The sequence below is a fragment of the Macadamia integrifolia genome, unplaced genomic scaffold (genome assembly GCF_013358625.1).
Source record: "Macadamia integrifolia cultivar HAES 741 unplaced genomic scaffold, SCU_Mint_v3 scaffold1294, whole genome shotgun sequence".
NCBI classification, from domain to species: domain Eukaryota; kingdom Viridiplantae; phylum Streptophyta; class Magnoliopsida; order Proteales; family Proteaceae; genus Macadamia; species Macadamia integrifolia.
Genome location: NW_024868149.1, coordinates 170,785 through 193,597, shown reverse-complemented (window position 1 = coordinate 193,597; position 22,813 = coordinate 170,785). Strand labels below are relative to the sequence as shown.

The window sequence follows — 22,813 nt, the reverse complement described above, 5'->3', positions numbered from 1 at the left end:
ATGGCGAGAACCAACATGGCATTTGTCGTGGAAGTTGGTGCCAGGTCGTATTTCTATCACAAATTTCCATTAACAAAAAACAGAAATTGCAAAGATTTACAAGGCAAGGATCGACAACATCAATTGCCGTGATGTGATGCCCACGAAACACACATAGGGATGTAGGATCGTATTGCAGCATGGTCGTGGCCATGCGCAATGATGCGGAATTATGCGTAATCATGAATGATCAAGAACAACTAAAACCTGGCTCTGATGTCAATGTAAAACGAAGAACAGAAGATCACGAATTACTTCGATGTAGCTTTTCTCACAGCGAAATGGATTTGGTTACCATATGTATCATCTTTGCATGAACCATAATGGTCGATGGTTTATGGCAATCTCTCTAAGAAATGTTCTACCCTCCAAATCCAACGATAGCAATAGAGATCCTTAGAGACACACACTCTCAATTGGAAGAGACGACAGAGAATAGGGAGAGAGAGAAAGAGAACTCTTGAGATTAGGACAAATACTATTTTTGTTATGGCCAACCCTCTTACTTATTGAGTTCTGACCAGCCAAGGTTCATAATCCTAGTGGGCCTATGACTATCCCAAGTGGGCGACCCACGAACGAAGTTGGTTAAGAACAGTTTGACCCAGTTCGATTAACAGTTCGTGGGTGATCCACGAACCTACGATGGTTAATGGGTTCTGAATCTAATTTGATTAAATTGGCTCCATGACGAGTTGAGAATAAAGATCCAGTTGTTGTCAATGAACACCTCCATTTATCGTTTTGGATAGATGGAGTAATTTTGACAATGTCGGTAACCAGATTTGACTGGAGAGATGACAAGAGTAAACTCATTTCCATAAAATACCCTGAATGAATTTCCCCACCCTGTCCATAGGTTTGTATCCTCGTAAATTGGTTGTAGGTAAATCAATAGGTCATATTGTAATCCAAGGATCATGCCAGAAGAAGGTATCTCTACAATTGCCAATGATTAGTTGAACACGTTTTTTTTAAAATAGGAATGATCGATGCCACACTATTCCAAACCCATGATCTGCGTCTGTTAATGACTTTTGGATCAAAAAGGGATTTGTTGTAATAATATTTGTTTCTTAGTATTTGTGCTCAAATAGCATTGAGCTGAGATAATAATCTCCAACCCAGCTTAAGTAAAAGAACTTTGTTGGGGGTAGTAGCATCCCTTATACCTAATCCTCCAAGATGTTGCGGTTGACAGACCTCTTTCCGGGCAATGAGGTGTAGTTTCCTTGAACTTTTGGAACAATATTATCTTTAAATATAATAAACCCAACCCCCACAAAATTCTATCCCTTGCTTTATTGTGGTTTAATAACTTACTTTATAGTTCTCAACTGCAGCCATCACAACAGGTACTATCTCCTTCTACTCCTCATTCCCTGTCAATTTTTTTTCCAAGCAATGACTTTATATTAATGATATATGTGTCGGTAAAAAATCTGAATCTCAAAATGAGTGGATGGATAACTTGCTTCTTATACAAGGGGGAATGTCTCTCATTCCCAAGTGATTACTTGATGACATGGGATTCCATTGAAGCAATGATTAGGGGTTTCCTCCTCGGAGTTCAATAGGCGCAGCTGAAGGTATAGAGGATAAAGGAAGCTTGGGCAAATTTTGAAGAACTTGACAAGTTGTTTTCTGCCCTTACAACCCCACTTCATGGCTTTGGAGCACAATTCCTTTTTTTTTTTCCCATTTTTTTAATGTCTATAACACTATCTCTACATTATCTCTTTCATTTAGGCCTATGAATAAATTGGTTGTTTTTTTGGCTTAGTATACAATGCTATGACTAAGACGATCTAATATGTCTATTTATAATCCGGACAACAATGTTTTTATTTCTTTTAACTCATTGATTTTTTTTCCAATAAAAAAAAGGGGAGAATAATGGGCTCATGATTACATTCAAAAGTCTTTAGAATTAATTTATTAAATAACAAATCATAAGCATTAACCCACTTTAAGTCAATGTTTTAAAACTATTTTAAAGAAGATAACAACCTATCTTGCATTTTAAGTGCCGTTTCCTATTATGGAAATAACCCACATCCACCGACTCTCACCCCTCATGCCTCAAGCCCCTTACGCGATCTCGAACTTCCATGGCCCCATGGTAAAACCTTCAAACGAGAACCCACATGGTCAGAACTAACATGGGCTGTGTCATGGAGGTTGGTGTCAAGTTGTATTTCCATCACAAATTTCCATTAACAAAAAAACAGAAATTGCAAAAATTGACAAGGCAAAGATCAGCAACATCAGTTGCCGTGATGCACACAAAACACAAGATAGGGACGTGGGACCACATTGCGGCATGGTCACGGCCATGCGCAACGATACAGAACTATACGTAATCTTGTGTGATCAAGCACAACTACAACATGGCTTTAATGCCAATGTAAAATGGAAAACAAATAGAGATCACAAATTACCTTGATGTAGCTTTCCTTGCAGCAAAATGGATCTAGTTGTTGTACGTGTTGTCTTCGCACGAATCGTGATGATCGATGATTTGCGACGATGTCGCTATGTTCCACCCTTCAAATGCAATGATAGCAATGGTGATCCTTGGAGACACAACCTCAATTCAGAGAGACAGAAGAAAATACAGAGAGAGAAAAAGAGCCCCCTTGATATTAGGTAAAAAAACTATCTTTGTTGTGGCCAAACCTCTTACTTAGAGTTCTAACCAGCTAAGGTTCCTAATCCTAGTGGGCCTGTGATTACCTCAAGTAGGCGACCCACGAATGAATTGGTCTTGACCCAGTTCGATTAACAGTTTGTAATTAAGACTCCGTTTGTTTTGACGTGACATAAAATTTTGCCCAGAAAAATTTTACATGGAAAATTTTACATCTTGACAAATTTTCCTATGTTTGTTTCAGGGAGGTAAAATATGTTGTAAAATCTTACAATAAAATTTTTAATGTTTGTTAGACATTTATTTTTCATAGGAAAATCATTTAAAATAATTATCAAGATGCCATTATAACTAATTTGAATTATGAAATCCAAATTATATGCTAATAATTAAATAAATGCCTTTACACTCACACTTAACGCAAAACCTTTGCCTCATCAATTATCCTAAAAGAATAATTCGAACAACGCACATAGCTAAACCCAATGTCTTCTACTTGCATATCAAGTATCAACCTATACTAAGTTTGCCAAATGGCAAAATAAGATACTGAAAAAATTAGAAATGACCAAGGTTTATATTAATCAATCATGAAACTCATTCCCTAGGATTAGATTGATTGACAGAACATGTCTTTCTATCAAATCAAATAATATAAACCTTTTGTCATGATTGATTGTTTGATCTAGCAAACGGTGATACAAAGAATAGGATTTTCATTGCGCCAAATAAATTCATTAGCATTTGTCCATTTTAACCAAAATCCTTTTACCTTTGGTTTGGCCACCATTGAATAAAAGAGCTTATAGTGAAAATACAAGTCTTAAAAAATTTTCCATGTGTGTTTGAACGAAAAAATAAAAAGAGAAAAAAAGAAAAGAAAAGAAAAAAGATTCCTGCTGTTAAAAAAATAAAGAGCCAACTCAATAAAACATAACTACTATGAACCTAACTAAATTATCCAATGGTCCCCTACCTCAAACTCTCATCTACCACTTTTCCAATCATCCTACGCCTCCCATTATCATCCCTAGCAAGAAAGCCTGTAGCCAACTTGTCATTGTTGTTCAATACCGTGAAAACATCATCTAAATGTCAGCATTAAATTTTCTTGTATATAAGAGCTCGTTGCACTTTCCTCGGAAGAATTTAAATCTCAATCACAATAAATTATTCTTGTCTTCATCAAAATAAATAATGTAAATAAAAATTAAAGACAACATATTAGAATCTGAAACTCTTACCACATCCCATATACAGGAAACTGACCCAACCTACAAAGACAACCCCCCCCCCCCCCTTCATCAAACATTAACATCTTGGAAAATCAAAATACACACTCTTACATGTTAGAGGGGGTTCTGGTATACAACAGATTGATTTTTCGTCAAATCTTCTGGTGGAACTGCTTGAGACATTTTGAAATCTACAATTCTACACAATCTCAAGGTCAATCTTCCTATTCTCAACTGATTTCTGTTTTACTTTCTTTTCTTTACCTTTTGGTTCCTCAGGGGTTCCTATTTCTATGATTGTGGAAATATATAGATTGTATACGCAGTTCCTACCTAAATGACATTTATATCTTGGTATAAATTATTCCATGCTTTTGTGTTTAGTTTTATTGAGGAAAGATGGACTATGTTATAGATGGGAAACATACCTTCAGAGGTATCCCTACATAAGCTTGGGTTGCTCTTTTGTTGAATTTGGAACATGGGAAACATGAATTTATGGTTGTGCGTGTTAAGGTTTTTCTTGAGCAGAAGATGAGGAAGACAGAGACGTTTCTAGGAATTTTTAGGGCTCCAACTGACTGATCATGAGCGTATGTTTTCCAACTTTACTATTCACTCTTTTATAGAGATAGAGTCCAAAGATCCGTTGAACAACGGATCTTTTCCGATCAGCGGAATCGCCCTACCATTACTCCTGAAATTACTCCTTCCGTAACGGAGTGACCGTTACTGCGGTTCCGTGATGAGGCCGGATGGCCATCTCACCAACATCTCCCACTTGGCCATTCTGGCCGAATTCATATTTTCCTTTCCCATTTCCAAGAATTATCTTAATGAAAATTCCATTTAGAGTTCTAATTTCCAAGAATATCTATCGCGACATTTACATTTCCATTTCCATTTCCATTTCCATTCCCATATCCAGGAACAATAAAAACATGGTCATGATGAGGAACATTCAGTTCCTATTCCAGACTTAGACTGTTCTAAGTCCCATTAAATTTACATGCTTAATGTAAGCTTCCGCACGAACTCCCTTTGTGAGGGGATCGGCTACCATATCACTTGTAGGTATATAGGTTACTTTAATTTCACCTTTTTCTACTATATCTCGAATATAGTGGTACTGTATTTCTACATGTTTTCCCCTTGAGCTATTTGCACCACTGTGTATCAAGCTTATTGCTGCTTGATTATCACAGAATATTTCCACTGGTCCATCTACAAGATCCAGCCCAAACTCATTTAAAAACCGTCTTATCCAGACTGCATGAGTACTTGCCATACTACAAGCAACATACTCAGCTTCTTGTGTGTGCCTAGCAACACACCCTTGTTTCTTGCTACCCCAAGAAACTGCTGCTCCTCCATATATGAGCACATGACCAGAGGTGGACTTACAATCATCTCTGTCACCTCCAAAGTCAGCATCGGAATATCCAATAACCTCAAGCTTTTCTGCTTGAAAACACAATTTCAAGTGTTTAGTTCCTTTAATATATTTCATAATCCTTTTCACAGCTTCCCAATGGGTAGAGCCAGGATTGCTTTGGTATCTACTTACCAAACTGACTGGATAGGCCAAATCCGGTCGTGTACACAACATTGCGTACATCAAACTACCTACTGCTTGAGCATAAGGTACATTCAACTTTTCCTGTCCTTCTTGAGGACATTGACTTTTTGATAAAGTCTTTCCCAATACTATTGGAGTTGAAGAGGGATTGCAATTCTGCATCCCGAATCTTTTCAACACAGAGTTCAAGTATTTTTCTTGACTCAAACACAATCTACGTTGTGTTCGGTCTCTAATGATTTGAATTCCTAGAATATAGGATGCTTCCCCCATATCCTTCATTTCAAATCTGTTACTAAGTTCGTACTTGGTTCTGTGTAGCATATTTAAGTCATTTCCAGCCAACAGTATGTCATCAACATATAAGGAAAGAATAATAAAACTACTCCCACTCTTCAAAATATATACACAGTTGTCCAACTGGTTTGCCACGAATCCTAACTTAAGGACCGTTTTGTGGAATACTAGGTACCACTGACGTGAAGACTGTTTTAGTCCGTACAGAGACTTTTTAAGTCTACATACTTTATCTTCCTGTCCCACAACCTGAAAACCTTCAGGTTGTCGCATATATATAGTTTCTTCCAACTCGCCATTAAGAAAGGCAGTTTTCACATCCATCTGGAATAATTCTAAGTCTAAATATGCAACAAGTGCCAATATCAGTCTAATAGAGGCAAATTTTGCTACCGGTGAATATGTTTCCTGGTAGTCTATTCCTCCTTTTTGTGTATATCCTTTCGCTACTAACCGGGCCTTAAATTTATCAATAGATCCATCCACTTTATACTTTTTCTTAAGTACCCATTTGCAACCTATAGCATTTCTACCCTTTGGTAGGTCACAAAGTTCCCATACTTGATTCTTTGTGATAGAATCAATTTCCTCCTGCATGGCATTCCACCATTCATCTGATTCTCGCGATTTCATCGCTTCACTATAGGTTATGGGATCAACTACTTCTTCCATATATGTGTCAACTGTATGACAAGATGGCTCACAAAGATAAAGGTAGTAGTCATCTAAATAAGTTGGGGGTGCTCTAGTTCTTTTACTCCCACTTACCCTAGGTTCCGGTTCTTGTCTCTGATGATCATCTTGATCTTCAGGAACTTGGATTCCTTGATCAAAAATTCCTGGTTCCTCTTGAGGGTCAAAATCATAGTCATCGTCAATGACATGCAGGCGTTCTGCATCTTCCTGTTGCGGTTCCTCTTCTAGTTTCTCCAGAAATTCCGCATTACGACTCTCAATTACCCCTTTTTCAGGGTGATAGAACCTATATCCCTTTGATCCTTCAGGATATCCTATGAACTTGCATTTGATCGTCCTAGAATCTAACTTGTTCCTATATGACTCAGGTATTAGTACATGGGCTACTGATCCCCACTTTCTTAGATTTTCTAAGTTTGGTTTTCTACTTGTCCACATTTCATAGGGAGTAGTCTCAACAGATTTGGTAGGAATTCTGTTCAGGATATAATTTGCTGTGAGAATGGCCTCTCCCCAAAATTCCTTAGAGAGAGAAGAATGTGATAACATGCAACGCACTACATTAAGTAGTGTTCTATTTCGTCTTTCAGCCACACCGTTCTGTTGTGGTGTGAAAGACATTGTCTTTTGTTTAATGATTCCATGTTCCTCACAAAAATTTTCAAACTCTTTGGAGTTATACTCTCCACCACGATCGGTTCTTAGAACCTTAATATTTCTTTCCAACTGATTTTGTACTTCAGTTCTATAGCGTCTGAAACATTCAAATGCTTCAGATTTCCTACTAAGCAAGTAAATATATCCATACTTGGATAGATCATCTGTGAATGTGATAAAATAAGTTTTACCACTATGGGTACTCACATTGAGTGGTCCACAGATGTCAGAGTGTACCACTCCAAGAAGTTCATTTGCTCTCACTCCCACTGGAAAGGGTTTCCTAGTCATTTTACCAGAGAGACAATGTTCGCATGCATCATATTCTACTTTAGATAACTTAGGAACTAAACCCAATTTAATTATTTGTTGCATTTTCTTAATTCCAGGGTGTCCTAGTCTCATATGCCACATATACGAATCAACAAGATTTGCACAATCAATATAAACTAATGATCTAGGTGCATTTTCATTAATAATATTAGAGGTTACATTTTCAACAGTAGAAAGTAAGAACAAGTCCTGCTCAGGGACAAATCGTCCTGAAGCAAAAGATCGACCATGATTTCCAATGGTGACCTCAGAGCTAGTGAAGCGCACTTCAAGGCCCTTCTTAACAAGAGCTGGTACAGAAATCAAATTCCGACGCATGTCGGGGGCATAGATTACATCCTTCAGACGAAAATTAGCCTTCCCGAGGTCAAGCACATAGTCTGCAACACCTCGAACTTCACTATACGAGTTGTTGCCCATGAAGATCTTATGGTCACCAGGTGTAAGAGTCTTCATCTCTTGTTGTCCTCTTGTGGTCCTTGCAATATGACGTGTCGCACCTGAGTCGATCCACCACCCCTCATACTGTTGTCCAGATAAATTGCACTCAACTGTGCCAATAAATTCTTTCCGCTGAGTGTTTGGTGGTGGTGCATGTGGAGTATTTCCTTTGTTCTTTTTCTTAGGGCAGGAAGCCCTAAAGTGACCGAATTTTCCACATTCGTAACATGCTCCAGGTGGCACCTTTTGAAAATTCCTAGACTTCATTTTTCCTTTCCCTTTGAACTTATTCTGATTATTGTTGGGGCGGAGTTGGTTGGCATTGGGACGAAATCGGTGCTGATGTGCCAATGTTTCCACTTGGTCAATCTCTGGCGGAGTTGGGTTAGACTGGGTTATATGTAATTCACCCATGGACTTTGTCATCATGCATTGCTGATAGTATTGTAGTTGTTGGGGAAGTTTATCAATAGTGAGATTGTCCCCCAGGAATCTCAGTGCGGTTTGTGCCATTGCCCAAGAAGGGGGCAAACTGTTAATGATGGTGGATACTTGGTAGTTATTTGACACTTCTGATCCAGCATCAGCCAAGTCTTGAGCCAAAACCAACATTTTGTTGACATGATCCACAACATCCTCACCCTCAGTCATTCTACAACTATTATATTTGTGAGTCAGTAGCTGAGTGTGGGTTTCAGTTTTCACATCATACTTGGCCCTTACAGCTTCCATTACAGATTTGGTAGTTGTGTGTTTATTAAACACCTTCATCAGATGGTCTTCCATCTTCAAGAGGATCATGCTTCGGGCTCTTTTGTCATCTTCAGCCCATTTTTCCGCAGCTTTAATCTCTGCGAGGGTAGCATCATCCCCAATCACAGGTCTTGGTTCCAGAACATGGTCCATCTTCTCATATATCAACACATGTGTGATTTTCATGTTCCAAGTTTCATAGTTCGACCCATTCAATCTCTCAAGGTTGTTGATTTCATGTGACAAGGGTTTTCCAGCCATGATGGTGTTCTGAAAAATGAATAATAAACAAGTTTAATTCTCTATTCTAATTATATGTTCTTACATATAGGTTTTTCCCCCTTTTTTTTATTTTATTTTTTATATATTACTATTATTATTATTATTTTTTTAATTATCTTAATACGAACTCAACATTTCTTCCCGTGTTAAATTCGGATTCTCTATGGCTTCAATAATTTGTTATGGTGTCAGTCGATTTGATTCAAATATGCAATTTGTTAAACATAAGATTTTTTTTTTTAATAATGATATAAATGAACAGATATTATATAATCAAATAAAATTCAAAAAAAATGTTTGGTAAAGAAGAGGGTTCTATTATTATATTCAAATGTCGAATATTAATCCCAGCATATCAAACATAGTGCTGACAGTAAAAAAAAATATATATAAACAGCAATAGGATATACTTAATTAATCAATTTATAAATCTATTTTGTTAACATTACATGTATTAGAGACAATAAACATTTGTTTTAAATAATGAATAGACTAATATTTTTTTTTTTTATAAACCAATTCAGATGTCAGAGAGTATTATATTAAACAAATAATATCCTCATATATAACAATTCTAAAGCAATAAAGCACTGTGACTTAAACGGCAGATGTGAGGATAAATTAAAAAAATATCTTGAGTTGCACTTACCTGTCGGCAGCAATCTGTCGGCAGTGACCGGTGCTGGTGAGGATGAACAAATAACTTGAGTTACACTTACCTGTCGGCAGCGACCGGTACTTACTGCTCTCACGGCAGAACAAACGTCAAGATCAGCCACCGGCGGGCAGCTCGATCCTCAGAAACTCAGAGTGTTGTAATCGCCGCTGCTTGCTTGGGACGAAAACCGTGCCGTCTGACCTCAGATGCAAGAAAAACAGTTCGACGAGGGTGACTGGTTTCCAATCAGCGCTGATCGCCCAAGCTTTAGCTATCGGCGGTGCTTTAGACCTCGACCGTAGCTCTGATACCAGTGTTAAGGTTTTTCTTGAGCAGAAGATGAGGAAGACAGAGACGTTTCTAGGAATTTTTAGGGCTCCAACTGACTGATCATGAGCGTATGTTTTCCAACTTTACTATTCACTCTTTTATAGAGATAGAGTCCAAAGATCCGTTGAACAACGGATCTTTTCCGATCAGCGGAATCGCCCTACCATTACTCCTGAAATTACTCCTTCCGTAACGGAGTGACCGTTACTGCGGTTCCGTGATGAGGCCGGATGGCCATCTCACCAACAGTGCGAGAGTAGGATTATAGGAAGGGATAGCATAGCAGTAGTATGATAATATTGAAAGGGTTACTAATGGTTGTGACATTGAGATATAGTAGTTCCCTTTTGTGTCTGAGTCAGTATAACACTCTTTTGTATAAGAAGCTTGTAAAAAGAGGGGGGGGGGATAAACAACCCTACCTACTAAAAGTAGTGAAAGAAACTGTTAAGTACATTATACATACAGTATGTTGAATTTTCTCTGAAATTAAGATGTTGATTCTAATAGCTTATGCATTGCAGGCATGCATTTTTGGGGAAGAGGGACAGGGCTCTAAAGAAGCAGAGGCAATCAACTACCAACCTCCTATTGTTGTTCTTGGACGAGACTTGGCCAAGGTTCAGAGAGCAGTTTGCATGATTTCAAACTCTATGAGTGTTGTAGAGGATTTCTCAAGAATTGATCACAAGTTTGATCTAATATATGCAAAGCATGCTTTTGTACACTGGTATGTTGGTAAGGGGATGGAGGAAGGAGAATTCTCTGAAGCTCGGGAGGATCTAGCTGCTCTTGAGAAAGATTACGAGGAGGTTGGTGCAAAGCCCGTAGAAGGGGAGGAAAATGACAGTAATGAATATTAGATGCCATAGGGGATTGGGTTTATTTTAATCTTGAACACCAAGAGACTCATTGGTTTGCAATGGGGGTGTGGGTATTGGCCATCTAGTTTGTGTAGGGTTCTTTAGATAACTTCCTCTTAGCTATTTCAGATTTGTAGTAAGTTTGATCATTCTATGGAACTCTCATTTGCTTTAGATGAAATTTACAACTTTTCTCTAATTGGGTCATTCTTGCTTGCAATCTTGGGGAACATCTCATTCTCTGCAGCAATATAACTATTAGTCTAGAGCTATTTGCAATTTTTTTCCTAAAGAAAAGTTGTTGGACGCTTGAAATTTCATTTTACCTGTCCAAGCATTCTTTTCATTTATCCACAATGATTTCTTCACAGGTCATGTGGCACATAGGCCTAATTAAAAGGTTTGAAAATTTTTCCAAGACAGTGCACTCCAATATGCATGGGTTTGCCACATTTTACCAGTCTGGCATGTATAACTGTCAAGCTGGCCGGGGATAGAGGTGGATGGTGTTGACTTAGTTTCAAGTCTATCATATTTTGCAGAAAACAAATGGCTACTGTGTTCCAAGGACTGTTATTTACCAAAAATAAAGAAAATGTGGATCCTAATCTGATCCTTTTCTGTAAAATAGGATTAATTATGTTATTTGTATCGACGTATATAAAGCCTTTTCCCAATAAAATATAACTGGGAAACTTCATAAATCGGCAGACTGTTTTGCCTATATCAGAGTCATTGAACTGGGTAAGATTTTTAAAAGGCCACGGTCTATCAAAGATGGAGATTGCATTCAAAGAAAGGGACTTAATTCTCAAACCTGAGGTAATTACAGACTAATAAGCCACGTTCGAAGTTTATGGAAAGACCCAAAATCTTGCATAATTTTAAGTGGTCTGTCTTTAAGAACATTGACTTTCTGGAAATTGGAAAATAATGGCTGAAGGAATTGGGCTTCATTAGTGATTGCTATGTATCAGGCAGCAGGCCTAGATGACATGGACCAATATTTGAGCTCTTTTGATGATCCAGGATGACCTCAAGGCATCACTTGATCTCACTTTAGATTGCAAAACAGTGCATATACTTTTTTAGTTGTAGTAAGGCACTCTCTTTTCCCTCCCCTCCTTTCATTTAGTCGTAGTCGAAGTCCCTTTGATCTCAAGATAGGTGACCCAAAATGGTTGGAACAGTTGAATTGATTCAAGGCAAAATTGATATAAATCTAAGCTTTTTTTCTTGGAAAAATGTGAGAGTTAAGGCTTTAACTAAAGCCCGGATTCATGGAAAAAAATACCCTTTTATGATCAAGAGGCATTAAACTTAAAATCATGGAGGGGTTCAATGGTTCAATGTGTTTGTTTTCTACAAGAGTACATTCAATGTGTGGCACATAACTATATTTCAACATGTTTGTTTTTCACACCTCTGTTTCACATGAATAATGGCAATGCATCCTTACATATTCCTTTATAGTTAAGCTCCAAATGATGAAATTGTCATTCCTTTATAGGTAATATACCAGAGCACTGTTGGGCACTGTCAAATACATCGCATTGTGTGCCTTTACCATTTTCTGCAAAATACAGTATGAATACAAATTGTTTGATGGCTCCAAAAAACATGCAGTTTGCCTTTCTCAGTTTGAGAGATTAACTCCTCCCCATGATTAATGACTTGGTTGCAAGACAGTCAAGAAACGGGGAAGCCAGAAAGGTAAATTCTCTCCCAAGATTTGCTTCTTTGGTTCACTCAGTAAGATAACTATATACCATGGCTTCTCCTCCAAAATTAGACAGATCACAGGGTAGTCCCTTTGGGTGGCACTTGGATGGGTTCCCTGAACTTGCCTGAGCACTCGGTGGAGAAGGTGCACAATTCTTGAACATGGTCCTGAATTGTTGCTTCGAATGAACTACAGTCTTTGCCGGTTGGGATGAGTTCCTTGTTGATGGAGTAATGTGGGAACCAAAGATCTGTATTGTGTCAGATGAGATATCACCACTGTTATGCCCACCACGATTCCAGTAGGAGTGCTGAGTCAATCTAATCATGCATCAGTCATCACTAACTATGCAACTACAAATCAAATTTTAAAAAGCTGTCAGAAGATGACCAACCACTAGAGAAAAACAGGGTAAAGCTGTCAGCAGTATAAAAGTTCCTGAATAGAGAAAAACAAACTCCTTGCACCAGCTCTTTTCATCCTAATGCATTAGAAATTGTAGTCTTGAACCAATGATATTATCTCAGGGGAATTGAAAATTGTTTTAGCAAAGATGTTCAACACTTCTAAGAATAAATGGATATCTGATTCTCAAAAATTTTATTACTTGGTCATTCTTGTGCAACATACACTTCGCCGCTAAGTTTGACATATAGAAAGCAAACACAGCTAGTGAAATTTTTATAGCTCCCTGTAGTTTTTTACTTTTCTCAACATAGTTTCATGTAGAATCAAGAACCTCAGTAGCAATGTTAGAACTATTAGAAGTGGAGTAAGTATAGTACTGCCCTCCATAGCCATCATCTGTGAAGGTGATACCATTAATATAATCTTGAGGCACACCCAGTGCTCTAATAAAGCTCCGGCCGTTCCACTGACCTGACCTCCAGTGCTTCATTTCTTCAGTCCAGTTCATAACAGTAGCAACAGACCCTTTTACGATGAAAATTTTCTGTAGAGATTTTCGATCTCGGTTCAAGACAAAATTCCTAGGTGCCGGATCATTTTTGCTTTTCCAAGATGTTAATGTTTGATAAATTCCCAGTTCATCATTCCCTCCAAGCTTCATGTTTGGTATAAAAGTATTGGAGGGATGATCAAAACTCTGCCAAAGAACTGATGACCCATTTGGATCCTTATGGGCAAAGTTTCCCCAGTCATCTAGTATTGCAATCCTATTATTCGAAGAAACAGAAGCATTTGTATACCAAATAAGATTTTGTTTTCCATCTAAAAGAACAAGATTTCCTTCACTGTNATTTGGTGAATTACCCATATTCACTAGTTCTCATGATAGCCACATTTAGCCAAGAGGAATTTGCATCTCTTCTAATATGTGTGTGGGCTTGGCAAGACATGATGAGGTTAAGTATTCATTTCCACATTCTTCACCTTCAAACATTGTTTAGGAAAGTTGATAGTAGCTGCTTGTTGCAAATTGAAAAATAGCAACAGCTTCATACTCAACCAGTGAATATAGTTGGTAATTAGACTAAGCCAACCCATTTCTTAAAGGCCAATGCTGCTTCCCTCCTCTTACACTGGGCTTCTGTCTGGATCTTAGGAGCCTTCTTCTTGTAAGCAGTTTTGTGGTACTTCAAGAAGAGGTTCCTGTACTTGTACTTATCCACAAACATCTTCCCTTCCTCCATCATCTCCACAACTTCATTTGCTCTCAAGAAAAACCCACCCCTCACAAAGGTGTAAAGTAAGGAATCCAGGAGCTCCTGATCAAACTTCATTGAGCTAGAAACAGCAAGAACCTTCATCTCACCCCATAGCTCTGTTACTTCCAGGTACTTACCTCCTATAGCAGCATACCCGGTGACCATAGAATGAAAAGTCTGTGCATTTGGGACATGCCCCAGAGCCCTCATTTTCTTCAAAGCCTTCTCAGCATCATGCATCAATCTCTTCCTACAGAAGAAATGGATTACACTATTCCAATCATGGACCCCACAGTCTACCCTCTGCCCTTCTTTAATCTCTTCCAACAACTTCGCCATCAACCCTGCTTCCTTGCTCTCCGCACAACTCTGCACTAGCATATCAAATTCTTGATGAACAGATTTTGATATCTTGGCTTCTTTCATCTCTTTGAATATATAAAGAGCACCTTGGGTATCTTTCTGAAGAACCTTACATTGGATCATAGCCTCGTAGCAGCTCGAATCCAGCTGGATCCCGGCTTTACGAGCATCTCTTAGAACAGATTCGACCTCTCTTGGTCGGTTTGCTTCACAATAAGCTTTTAGGAGGGAAGAGTACAAAGAGGAGCCAGTTCTTACACCAGCTAATCGCATTTCGTCAAGCAGGTCATGTGCCTGGTCCAACCACCCAAGTGAGATGCATGCATTAATCACATGAATGACAGCAGAATTCCCAGTGGAGACTGGGACATCCTCTTTTGCTGCCCTGTTAAGAAACTCGGCCAAATCCTTAACCTTGTCTGCCTCAAGATATGCCTTAACTAGTTTGGCATAAATTCTCTCAGTTGGTCGGAGAATACCACCTTCAGATGTAACTAGCTCTATTCTGGTGTGCAATTTCTCTAACAATACATCCAGTGTTTCTTTGGCTTCATTTTCAAGTAATAAAAAATTTCTCTCTTTAGAGAACTCTTCATAAGGTGGGACAAGCTGTTCAATTGATCTAGGATCACATAAACCATCTAATGTTGCAGGGTTAGAACTTTGTGCAAGAGGAAAGGATTTAGCCGTGCCAGCTGTTTGGAGCACAAGGGTTGCAGCAGAAAGCGAGTTTTGTGCTTCCTTTGCCTTCCTAAGCATTTCCAAGACTATCTGAGATGCAGAAACCAAGTCCCCAAAATTCAAATGGCATGTCAACAAACAATTGTAGAACTGCTGAAACTGGACATCCCCCAGGCTACACCCTTCATCTAAGTGTCTCTTAAGCTTTTTGAGTTCTTCTCGACGTCCATTTCTTTCATAAATGTGTGCCATTATGATAAGTAAAGAAGCATCAGCTTTCACACCAACTCGAGGCATCACTTCAAGAAGCTGCTCGGCTTTTCTAGTTGTCCCAAATAACAAACACCCAGCCATAGCAATGTTATAAACAGTAGTATTAGGCTTCATAGCGAGTAAAGGTCGGTTGCTCTTCTTTCTTGGATCCACCCTGTTATCCTGAAACAAGTACCCAATCTCAAGAACCAACTCCGCAGCAAGGTAAGCCCCAGGTGCTGTCTGTGACATGTTGGCAATGACAGCCGACCATGCATTTACAGGTGGGTATTCTTCCATTTCTACCAATTTTCTCAAAACAGTTGATGCAGGAACCGGCAATCTATGCCTTGCAAGAATGAAAGCAAGAAATATCAGAGTCTCCTTCTCAAACAAGTCAGGTTTACCCTTCTCAAAAACAAGTTCCACCAAACTGTAAGCTTTCTCAAGCCAATGAAGATCCTGTCTTTCTGCAAAACATGTGAGAAGCTTGTTCAGAACAGATTTCCTAGGAAGCCCTTCCATTTGCATGTACTGCTGATGCAACTTCCATGCAACATCAAACCTGCTCTCATCAAGTGCATCTACTAGTTCCGCACATATTCTCGACGGGTCTCGAGCCTGGACCAGGATTCTCTCACCCATAGTAGAGAAAGAGACTGCCGATAGGCCGATGAGTCCATTCATTAAATTCCCAACAAAAGTTTGAATCTTTAAGCTGTTGGAGGGGCATGAGTCCATGAACAAAAACAGCGACCTGTGGCTCAAAGAAGCCCAAGGCTGACATGGGGAAACCTCAATGCTGTTGACTTGTACTATCAAGGAAGCTAAAGCTGAGGAAGTTGGAGTAAAAAGATACCTCAATTTCCTAACACATAGCATTTTTTCACTTTCCCGTCAGAGAATCAAATACCCAGATGTTAATTTATTGGTGAAACAAATTTATCTTGCCAAACAAGAACATCACTCCTTGGATGAACCATAAAACGTGTCACTGCAACAGAATGAAATGAGAATTGTAATATGCCATAAAAATACAAGCTTTCATTATTGATCATTAATACAGAAAAACAGCACAAATTCACATCATTGATGTATTTGGATTTTGGATTCAGCAAGAACAGCCCAACAAACATAAGATATTAGTAAATCCGTACCCCCCAGCTTCTTGGCTTCTAATGCTGGAGGTGGAGGTTATTCCAACGTGAGGCTACATATTACCTCCACCTTTTTGCAAATCAAAAGCTGGCTTCTAGGTTCCAGAAGCAGAATACACAAAAGAACTCCCAAACATGCACTAAATGGAGCCACCCTGGCTCTTATGAAAATTATGAATCTTGTAGATGCGAATTGACAAAATTCTTACAAACACAATTAGAAAAAATTACAAGAGCTCTACTTAATGATGAAACTAAAGCAACATAACATACAGTTATGCCATAGAACCATGCATCCAATCAGACAAATTTGGAGAGCATTCAAATTTAGGAGTAGTAAATCCTTTGAATTGAAAATTCTTAAATTTAAAGAATGACAAATCAACCATGGGCCTGCAATACCCACAAAGTAAAAGCTTTGAAGGGCCAAAAAATAAACTGAGTGTACAACTTAGGCATAGCTCTTGTTCAGCCATACACTACTCCTGTCCTACTAGCGAACAACTATCACCCAAGTTTCCCATCATTTTCAAGTTGTCACTAGTCAACCTCCACAAAAACATGAGCAAGCAAATCAACGGCCTCGAATAACCATGACCCAAAGCATAGATATCAATAACCAGCAAATCTATACCTCAAACACGACCTCATTTCATTTCTATATAAGCAGTGATAACTGAACATGATCAACATATTACCAGTCTTCTCCTTGTTCTTTTCACCAATAATCTCCACATGAACATACACCATCTTTAAAGTGATGGTAGCGATTGACATCTCTAACAACAATTTCCCTCTCTGTGATTCTTGAGATGAACTTGATTGCCACATGGCAGTCATCGCAGACACGGAGGTTTTTGGTAACAAGAAGCCTTTTTCCTGGGGGTGTACTGAGGAGCCCGAATGCAATTGCAAGCTTTTCACTATGACTACAAACCATGGCAGTCTTCTCATCATCTTCAATATCATGGAAAACTGGTGCAGTATCTGGAACATAGCCAGCATCTTTCATGAGTCCCCTTAACCTCTCCACCTCTGCATATATCTCGTCAGATTTCGGATGAGAAGTATCTCCAGCCAAAAAAGCATGGACTTTGTTTTTTACTTCAATCCAGCTACAAGCAATGCTCTTCTTTAGTCCCCTTTCTTTCATTAACTTCCTCACCTTGGAAACTCCTTCCCAATTCCCAACTTGAGCATAGATGTTTGACAAAATCACATAATTGCCTGCATCATTGGGTTCAAGATCAATCAGCTTCTCTATGGCCCTCTCCCCCAACTCCACATTTCTGTGGATTTTACAACAGTTCAACAAAGCACCCCAAACACCAGAGTCTGGCCTCACTTTCATCTGTTGGATAAGATTGTAAGCCTCATCCAATCGTCCAGCATGACCAAGAAGATCAACCATGCACGTATAATGCTGAACCGTGGGCTGTATCAAGTATTTTGTCACCATTAACTTAAAAAAATTCCACCCTTCATCCATCAAACCTCCATGACTGCAAGCCGAGAGAACACCAACAAAAGTTACGTGGTCGGGCTGGGATTCCTCCTTCATCTCCTCAAACAGGGAAAGGGCTTCAAAGGCATGGCCATGCATCGCATAACCAGAAATCAAGGCATTCCAAGAGATGACTCTCTTCTCTGTGAGCTGCTCAAACAATCTTTGGGCAACATGAACAGAACCACACTTGGCATACAGATCTACAAGGGCTGTCTTGACTTTGTCCTGGGAGTCAAATCCATGTCTCCAACTCAACCCATGGACTTCCCTCCCTTGAGAGAGAGCTGCAACGTCAGCCGAAGCCGAGATAACTGCGACAAGAGTGGCAACAGTGGGCCTTAAACCCACCATTACCATATCACGGCATAGTCGGACGGCATTGTCTGGTTGCCCATTCTGAGAATAAGCAGCAAGCATTGAGTTCCAAAAGACCACATCTCTCACTAGAATCTTATCAAAGACTTGCCTTGCGCTCCTCACACACCCACATTTAGCATACATGTCAATAAGGGCTGCCCCAACAAAAACATCAAATTCCCATCCCATTTGAATGGCATGTCCATGGATTTCTCCTCCTTCTTGAAGAGAAGAGAGCGCAGAACAAGCCTTGAGGACGAAGGGAAAAGTAAAATTGTCAGGCTTGAGACCAGAAATAAGCAACTGGTGGTAAAGGGAGAGGGCAGCTTCATGGGGTCCACTCCAAGCATAACCACGGATGAGGACATTCCATAGGAACACATTGTCCTTGGGAATTCCATCAAACAAGAAGCGTGCATCTGGTAAATAATTGCACATCGAGTAGAGATTGATGAGTTTGGTAGCCACCACAGAATTCAAGCCAAGGCCAATGAGAAGATGAGCATGGATCTGTTTTCCAGGTTCAATTGCCCTTTGATTAATGCAAGATTGAAGGATAGATGCATAGCGGTTTGATGACAGTGATGATGTTGTAGGAGATGATTGGCCGAGGACTCTGCTTGTCTTTCTATTGGAGTTGTGAAACAGAGTAATTAATGCGGAGTGGAATGTAGTTGGAGTTTGAGTGGATGCACAAGATGCAGAGATGAAGTTGTTTCCGTTGCTGTTGTTAACAAAGGAGGAGATGATACATGGAGAGAAGAGACAGAGACTTCTTTTTCCCACTACAGAGTGAAGCAGCATTGAAATCAGATATTCCTAGAAAAGAGATGGGCAACAGAAAATCTACGAGTTCAACATTGGGCAATGCTCTCTCTCATACACAATTACAGTAATAGTAAAACTAAAAGGTGACAGAAACTAGCAGTAAGGCGTGAAAATTTTGAAAACAGAAGAGCAAAATTTCAGCCTAGTTGGGTTGTCTTTGCTCCATAAATGTTCTTGGGATAGTTATAGAATAATTATCTAAGTTCAGGAGCTCAATGACTTTATTGTTTTGTTCCCTAAGTTTTGTTTAGGTTAACAAGAAGGAAACTATCATGTTGATGCAGCCAATGGTGTGTATATGCTTTGAAGAGCAAGAAAGAGCCAAGAAGCCACAACATATCCAAAAGGATAGGTCTAATAGCTAGCTACTTGTATTATGATCTCTGTTAGCTACCCAAAAAAGCTAACTTCTATTTTCCGTTCTCCAAGATGAGGTTCTGTCATTTCGATAATGACCATGGTTGAAAAAAGCATCTGCGTTAATTTTTGCTTTAAACCTGGCATCCATTTGACATGAACTGATTCAGGTTGAGTGGCTTTAAGTGAGGAAGCTGTATTGAAGGCATATCTCAAAAAAATTAAATTTCAGTTGTATTATGAGACAAGAGTTCAGGATCAAAGGCTAATCCCTTAAATTGTTTCTTCTTTGCTTACCAGAGAGTTGGTCAACAAAGCATTAATACAAGACAAAAATGAGTAATTTAAAACAAACAAAAATTTGTTATTACTGCAACTCTCTCTAGCAATTAGACAAGCTTGTATAGCCTAAAAACAAGGTGTTCTAGGTTTGGGACAGCCAAAATAAAGGTGTTGATTGTACTAACCTGATCCTTGCATCAGGAACATATTTCAGGTAGAAAGAAATCCATCATTCAATGGATCTCTTCCTGCAATGAAATGATGGAGAATAGACCCGACTCAGCCTATCAAAAACCTGGTCAGCCGACCTGGTCAGGGTGAGTCATGTTTTTCCTATTTTTTATATCCTCTATTCACTAGTGATTTAGAATATACCAGTGCAAGTGCTACACCGACAAGCTAGGGAAGTTGAACTGGTCGAACGAGAAAGTTCCAAATTTCATATCAGAGATACCCATACTATTACGGCCCTGGAAGAACTCAACCCCATAAACCGGCTTACAAGGTGAGGGGACCCAAGACCATATCAACCCACATCAATTCCCATAGGAAACCGATGTGAGATCAGCCCCCATAAGTTGATATGGGATCGTAACATACCACCACGCTTCCGAACCCAACGTCCACAGCAGCCCACTCCGAATCAGGTAACCCTTTCTAGGCGGCTCTCACTCTGCTCTAGGGTTTCTGCCTGGCGGCAAGTAGCCCTTTCCTAGGGGCTCTCACTCTGGCACCAGGTCTCCCCTTCCGTGCACAGGTTGGGCCGAGGATCAGCTGCTCTGATACCACTGTTACAGTCCTGGAAGAACTCAACCCCATAAACTGGCTTACAAGGTGAGAGGACCCAAGATCATATCAATACACATCAATTCCCATAGGAAACCGATGTGAGATCAGCCCCCATAAGCTGGTATGGGATCGTAACACATACACCTCATATAATACAATGTTCAACAAGTTCATGTAATTAACAGTCATACTTTGTCAGACTTCTAACTCTAAAGGTTATGTAATTCATTTGGGATGGTATGTGATTCATTTGTATTATGTAATTTTCTCTTTTTCCATTTTTGCCCAATTTGGTTGTCAAGAATTGAATGTAAAAGAAGATTTTCACAAAATAGGATTCTTGGTCATGAATCATGAAGACTTATCTAATGTTAAAAAAAGACATGACTTGGAATGATTCATGGCAAGTCGACATTGATTCCTTTGCTTAGCCGAGTCTTGGGAAAACTACTGATTCCGATCAAAACTCAAAAGATTATAAAATGATATGGGTGAGGATTCCCTAAAAAGGCAACATGGCCCTACACTAGAACGGAGACCAATAGAAACACACGCAGAAGAATCAACAGCAAGGAATTCCTCTTTTCAAGAAGGTGGGCCATTCATTTTTCACCCTTCATATGTCTGGATGTAGAGATCATACTACCTTCTAGGATTTTTTTTCCCAAGATGGGATAAAACCCCACTAATTGTATTGGGTCAGCCCTTCCTTCCCGAACTCTTTACCCATTAACTCTCTTTTACCCAAAAAAGAAAACCATTAACTCTCAAGTCTCTCAAGAGGGGTTGGAACGAAGTGGACTAGAGCCCTAACCTTCTTTCTTCTCCTTGGCGAGTTGGAATCTCCTGCTAAAGCCTCCAAGCGTGCAACTCCCTGGCGGTAAATCTCTATCAATAACTATTTCTGCCAAATACAATCACAAATGAAGAAAGAGGGGAAATCAATCCTCTGCTTTCTTCTGAGAAGAAAATCTTCCATCTTTTTTCTGAGATTTCAAGTATTTAACTCAAGAATGGAATTAGATCTTCGACATACGAGCACATTGCAAGTTCCTTTTTCATTCGCTTCTCCCTCTTCCATAAGCAGAAATGAAAAGAAAAAAAAGTATCAACTTTTATGTTGCTTTGAACTTGTAGGCTTTAATGGTTATACAGAACATTTGGTCAAGCAAAAGCTCTTAAATTTGATGGTTTTTCGTCTTTGAACTTTGGAAGTTTGAAGTGCTAAGAGACATTATTATTCAAGTTAATGACTAATTTTTTGTTAGTTTGAATCTATATAACAATGATCAATTCAACTATTATTTATTTTTGCTGATTGAAAATGGAAACGGAAGTCTTGTTGCCGTTGTTCTTATTTAGATTTTAGAGTTAGAAGTCTGGCAAAGGATGGCTGTTAATTACATGAACCTGTTGAACATTGGATTAGATGAGGTTTATGGGTAATGGGTATCTCTGGAATGAAATTTGAAACTCTCTCACCAGTTCAACATGAGAAGAAGATGCCAGAGAAAGAGGACAACAGACAATAGGCGGTAGGAGAGTTGCAGGGAGGTTGCAGGCAGTAGAAAGGGGGTGCAGTTACAATCTTAGGGCTATTTGCCTTTCACGAAATTGCAGAGTGAGAGAGAGAGACTAACTTGAACGATGTTGCGATTTGCGAGGACTTCCGGCAAAGGCAATGAAGAGTAGCAGGCGGTGAGCAATAGGAGGCGAGCAGCAGACGACGAGCTGCGGGTGGCGAGCAGCGATCAGAGAGCTAGGATTTGTGATCTGCGATTTCTCTTGCTCAATAGGGTTCAAAGTTCAGCCGCTGGACTGAAAAACGGAAACAATATAAGGGTGCGGTTCGGTTCGGTTTGATTTGGGTTTTTTCGGCGGTTTCGATCGGCCTTAAGGTTCTGGCTCAATATTGACCCCCCTACCAACTACCCAGAGGGATAGAAACTAAAATACCTAATTTAGTCATCCACACCCAGGAAAGCTGAATTTCTAGAGCACGATCAAATCAGAGAAGCACTCTTAGTTATTGATGAG

The 22,813-nt window shown here is 39.3% G+C and overlaps 1 protein-coding gene across 6 annotated transcripts; it reads right to left on the bottom strand.

Annotated features, from left to right (window-relative positions):
- Positions 1–13,791: 13,791 nt before the first annotated feature.
- On the bottom strand, positions 13,792–22,581 carry LOC122063329 (pentatricopeptide repeat-containing protein At1g03100, mitochondrial-like). Of its 6 annotated transcripts, XM_042627051.1 has the most exons (3): positions 22,417–22,581; positions 17,355–19,339; positions 16,358–16,493 (listed from the first exon to the last, which is right to left on the bottom strand). In XM_042627051.1, the coding sequence occupies exon 2, from the start codon at positions 19,322–19,324 to the stop codon at positions 17,375–17,377; it is 1,950 nt and encodes a 649-aa protein (XP_042482985.1). In that variant the 5' UTR covers positions 19,325–19,339; positions 22,417–22,581; the 3' UTR covers positions 16,358–16,493; positions 17,355–17,374. The 6 variants fall into 6 exon arrangements, with proteins under 6 accessions (XP_042482982.1, XP_042482981.1, XP_042482983.1 ...); XM_042627048.1 differs by lacking the exon at positions 17,355–19,339 and having other exon boundaries at positions 13,792–16,493; positions 21,591–22,581; XM_042627047.1 differs by lacking the exon at positions 17,355–19,339 and having other exon boundaries at positions 13,792–16,493.
- Between the last annotated feature and the right edge of the window lie 232 nt (positions 22,582–22,813).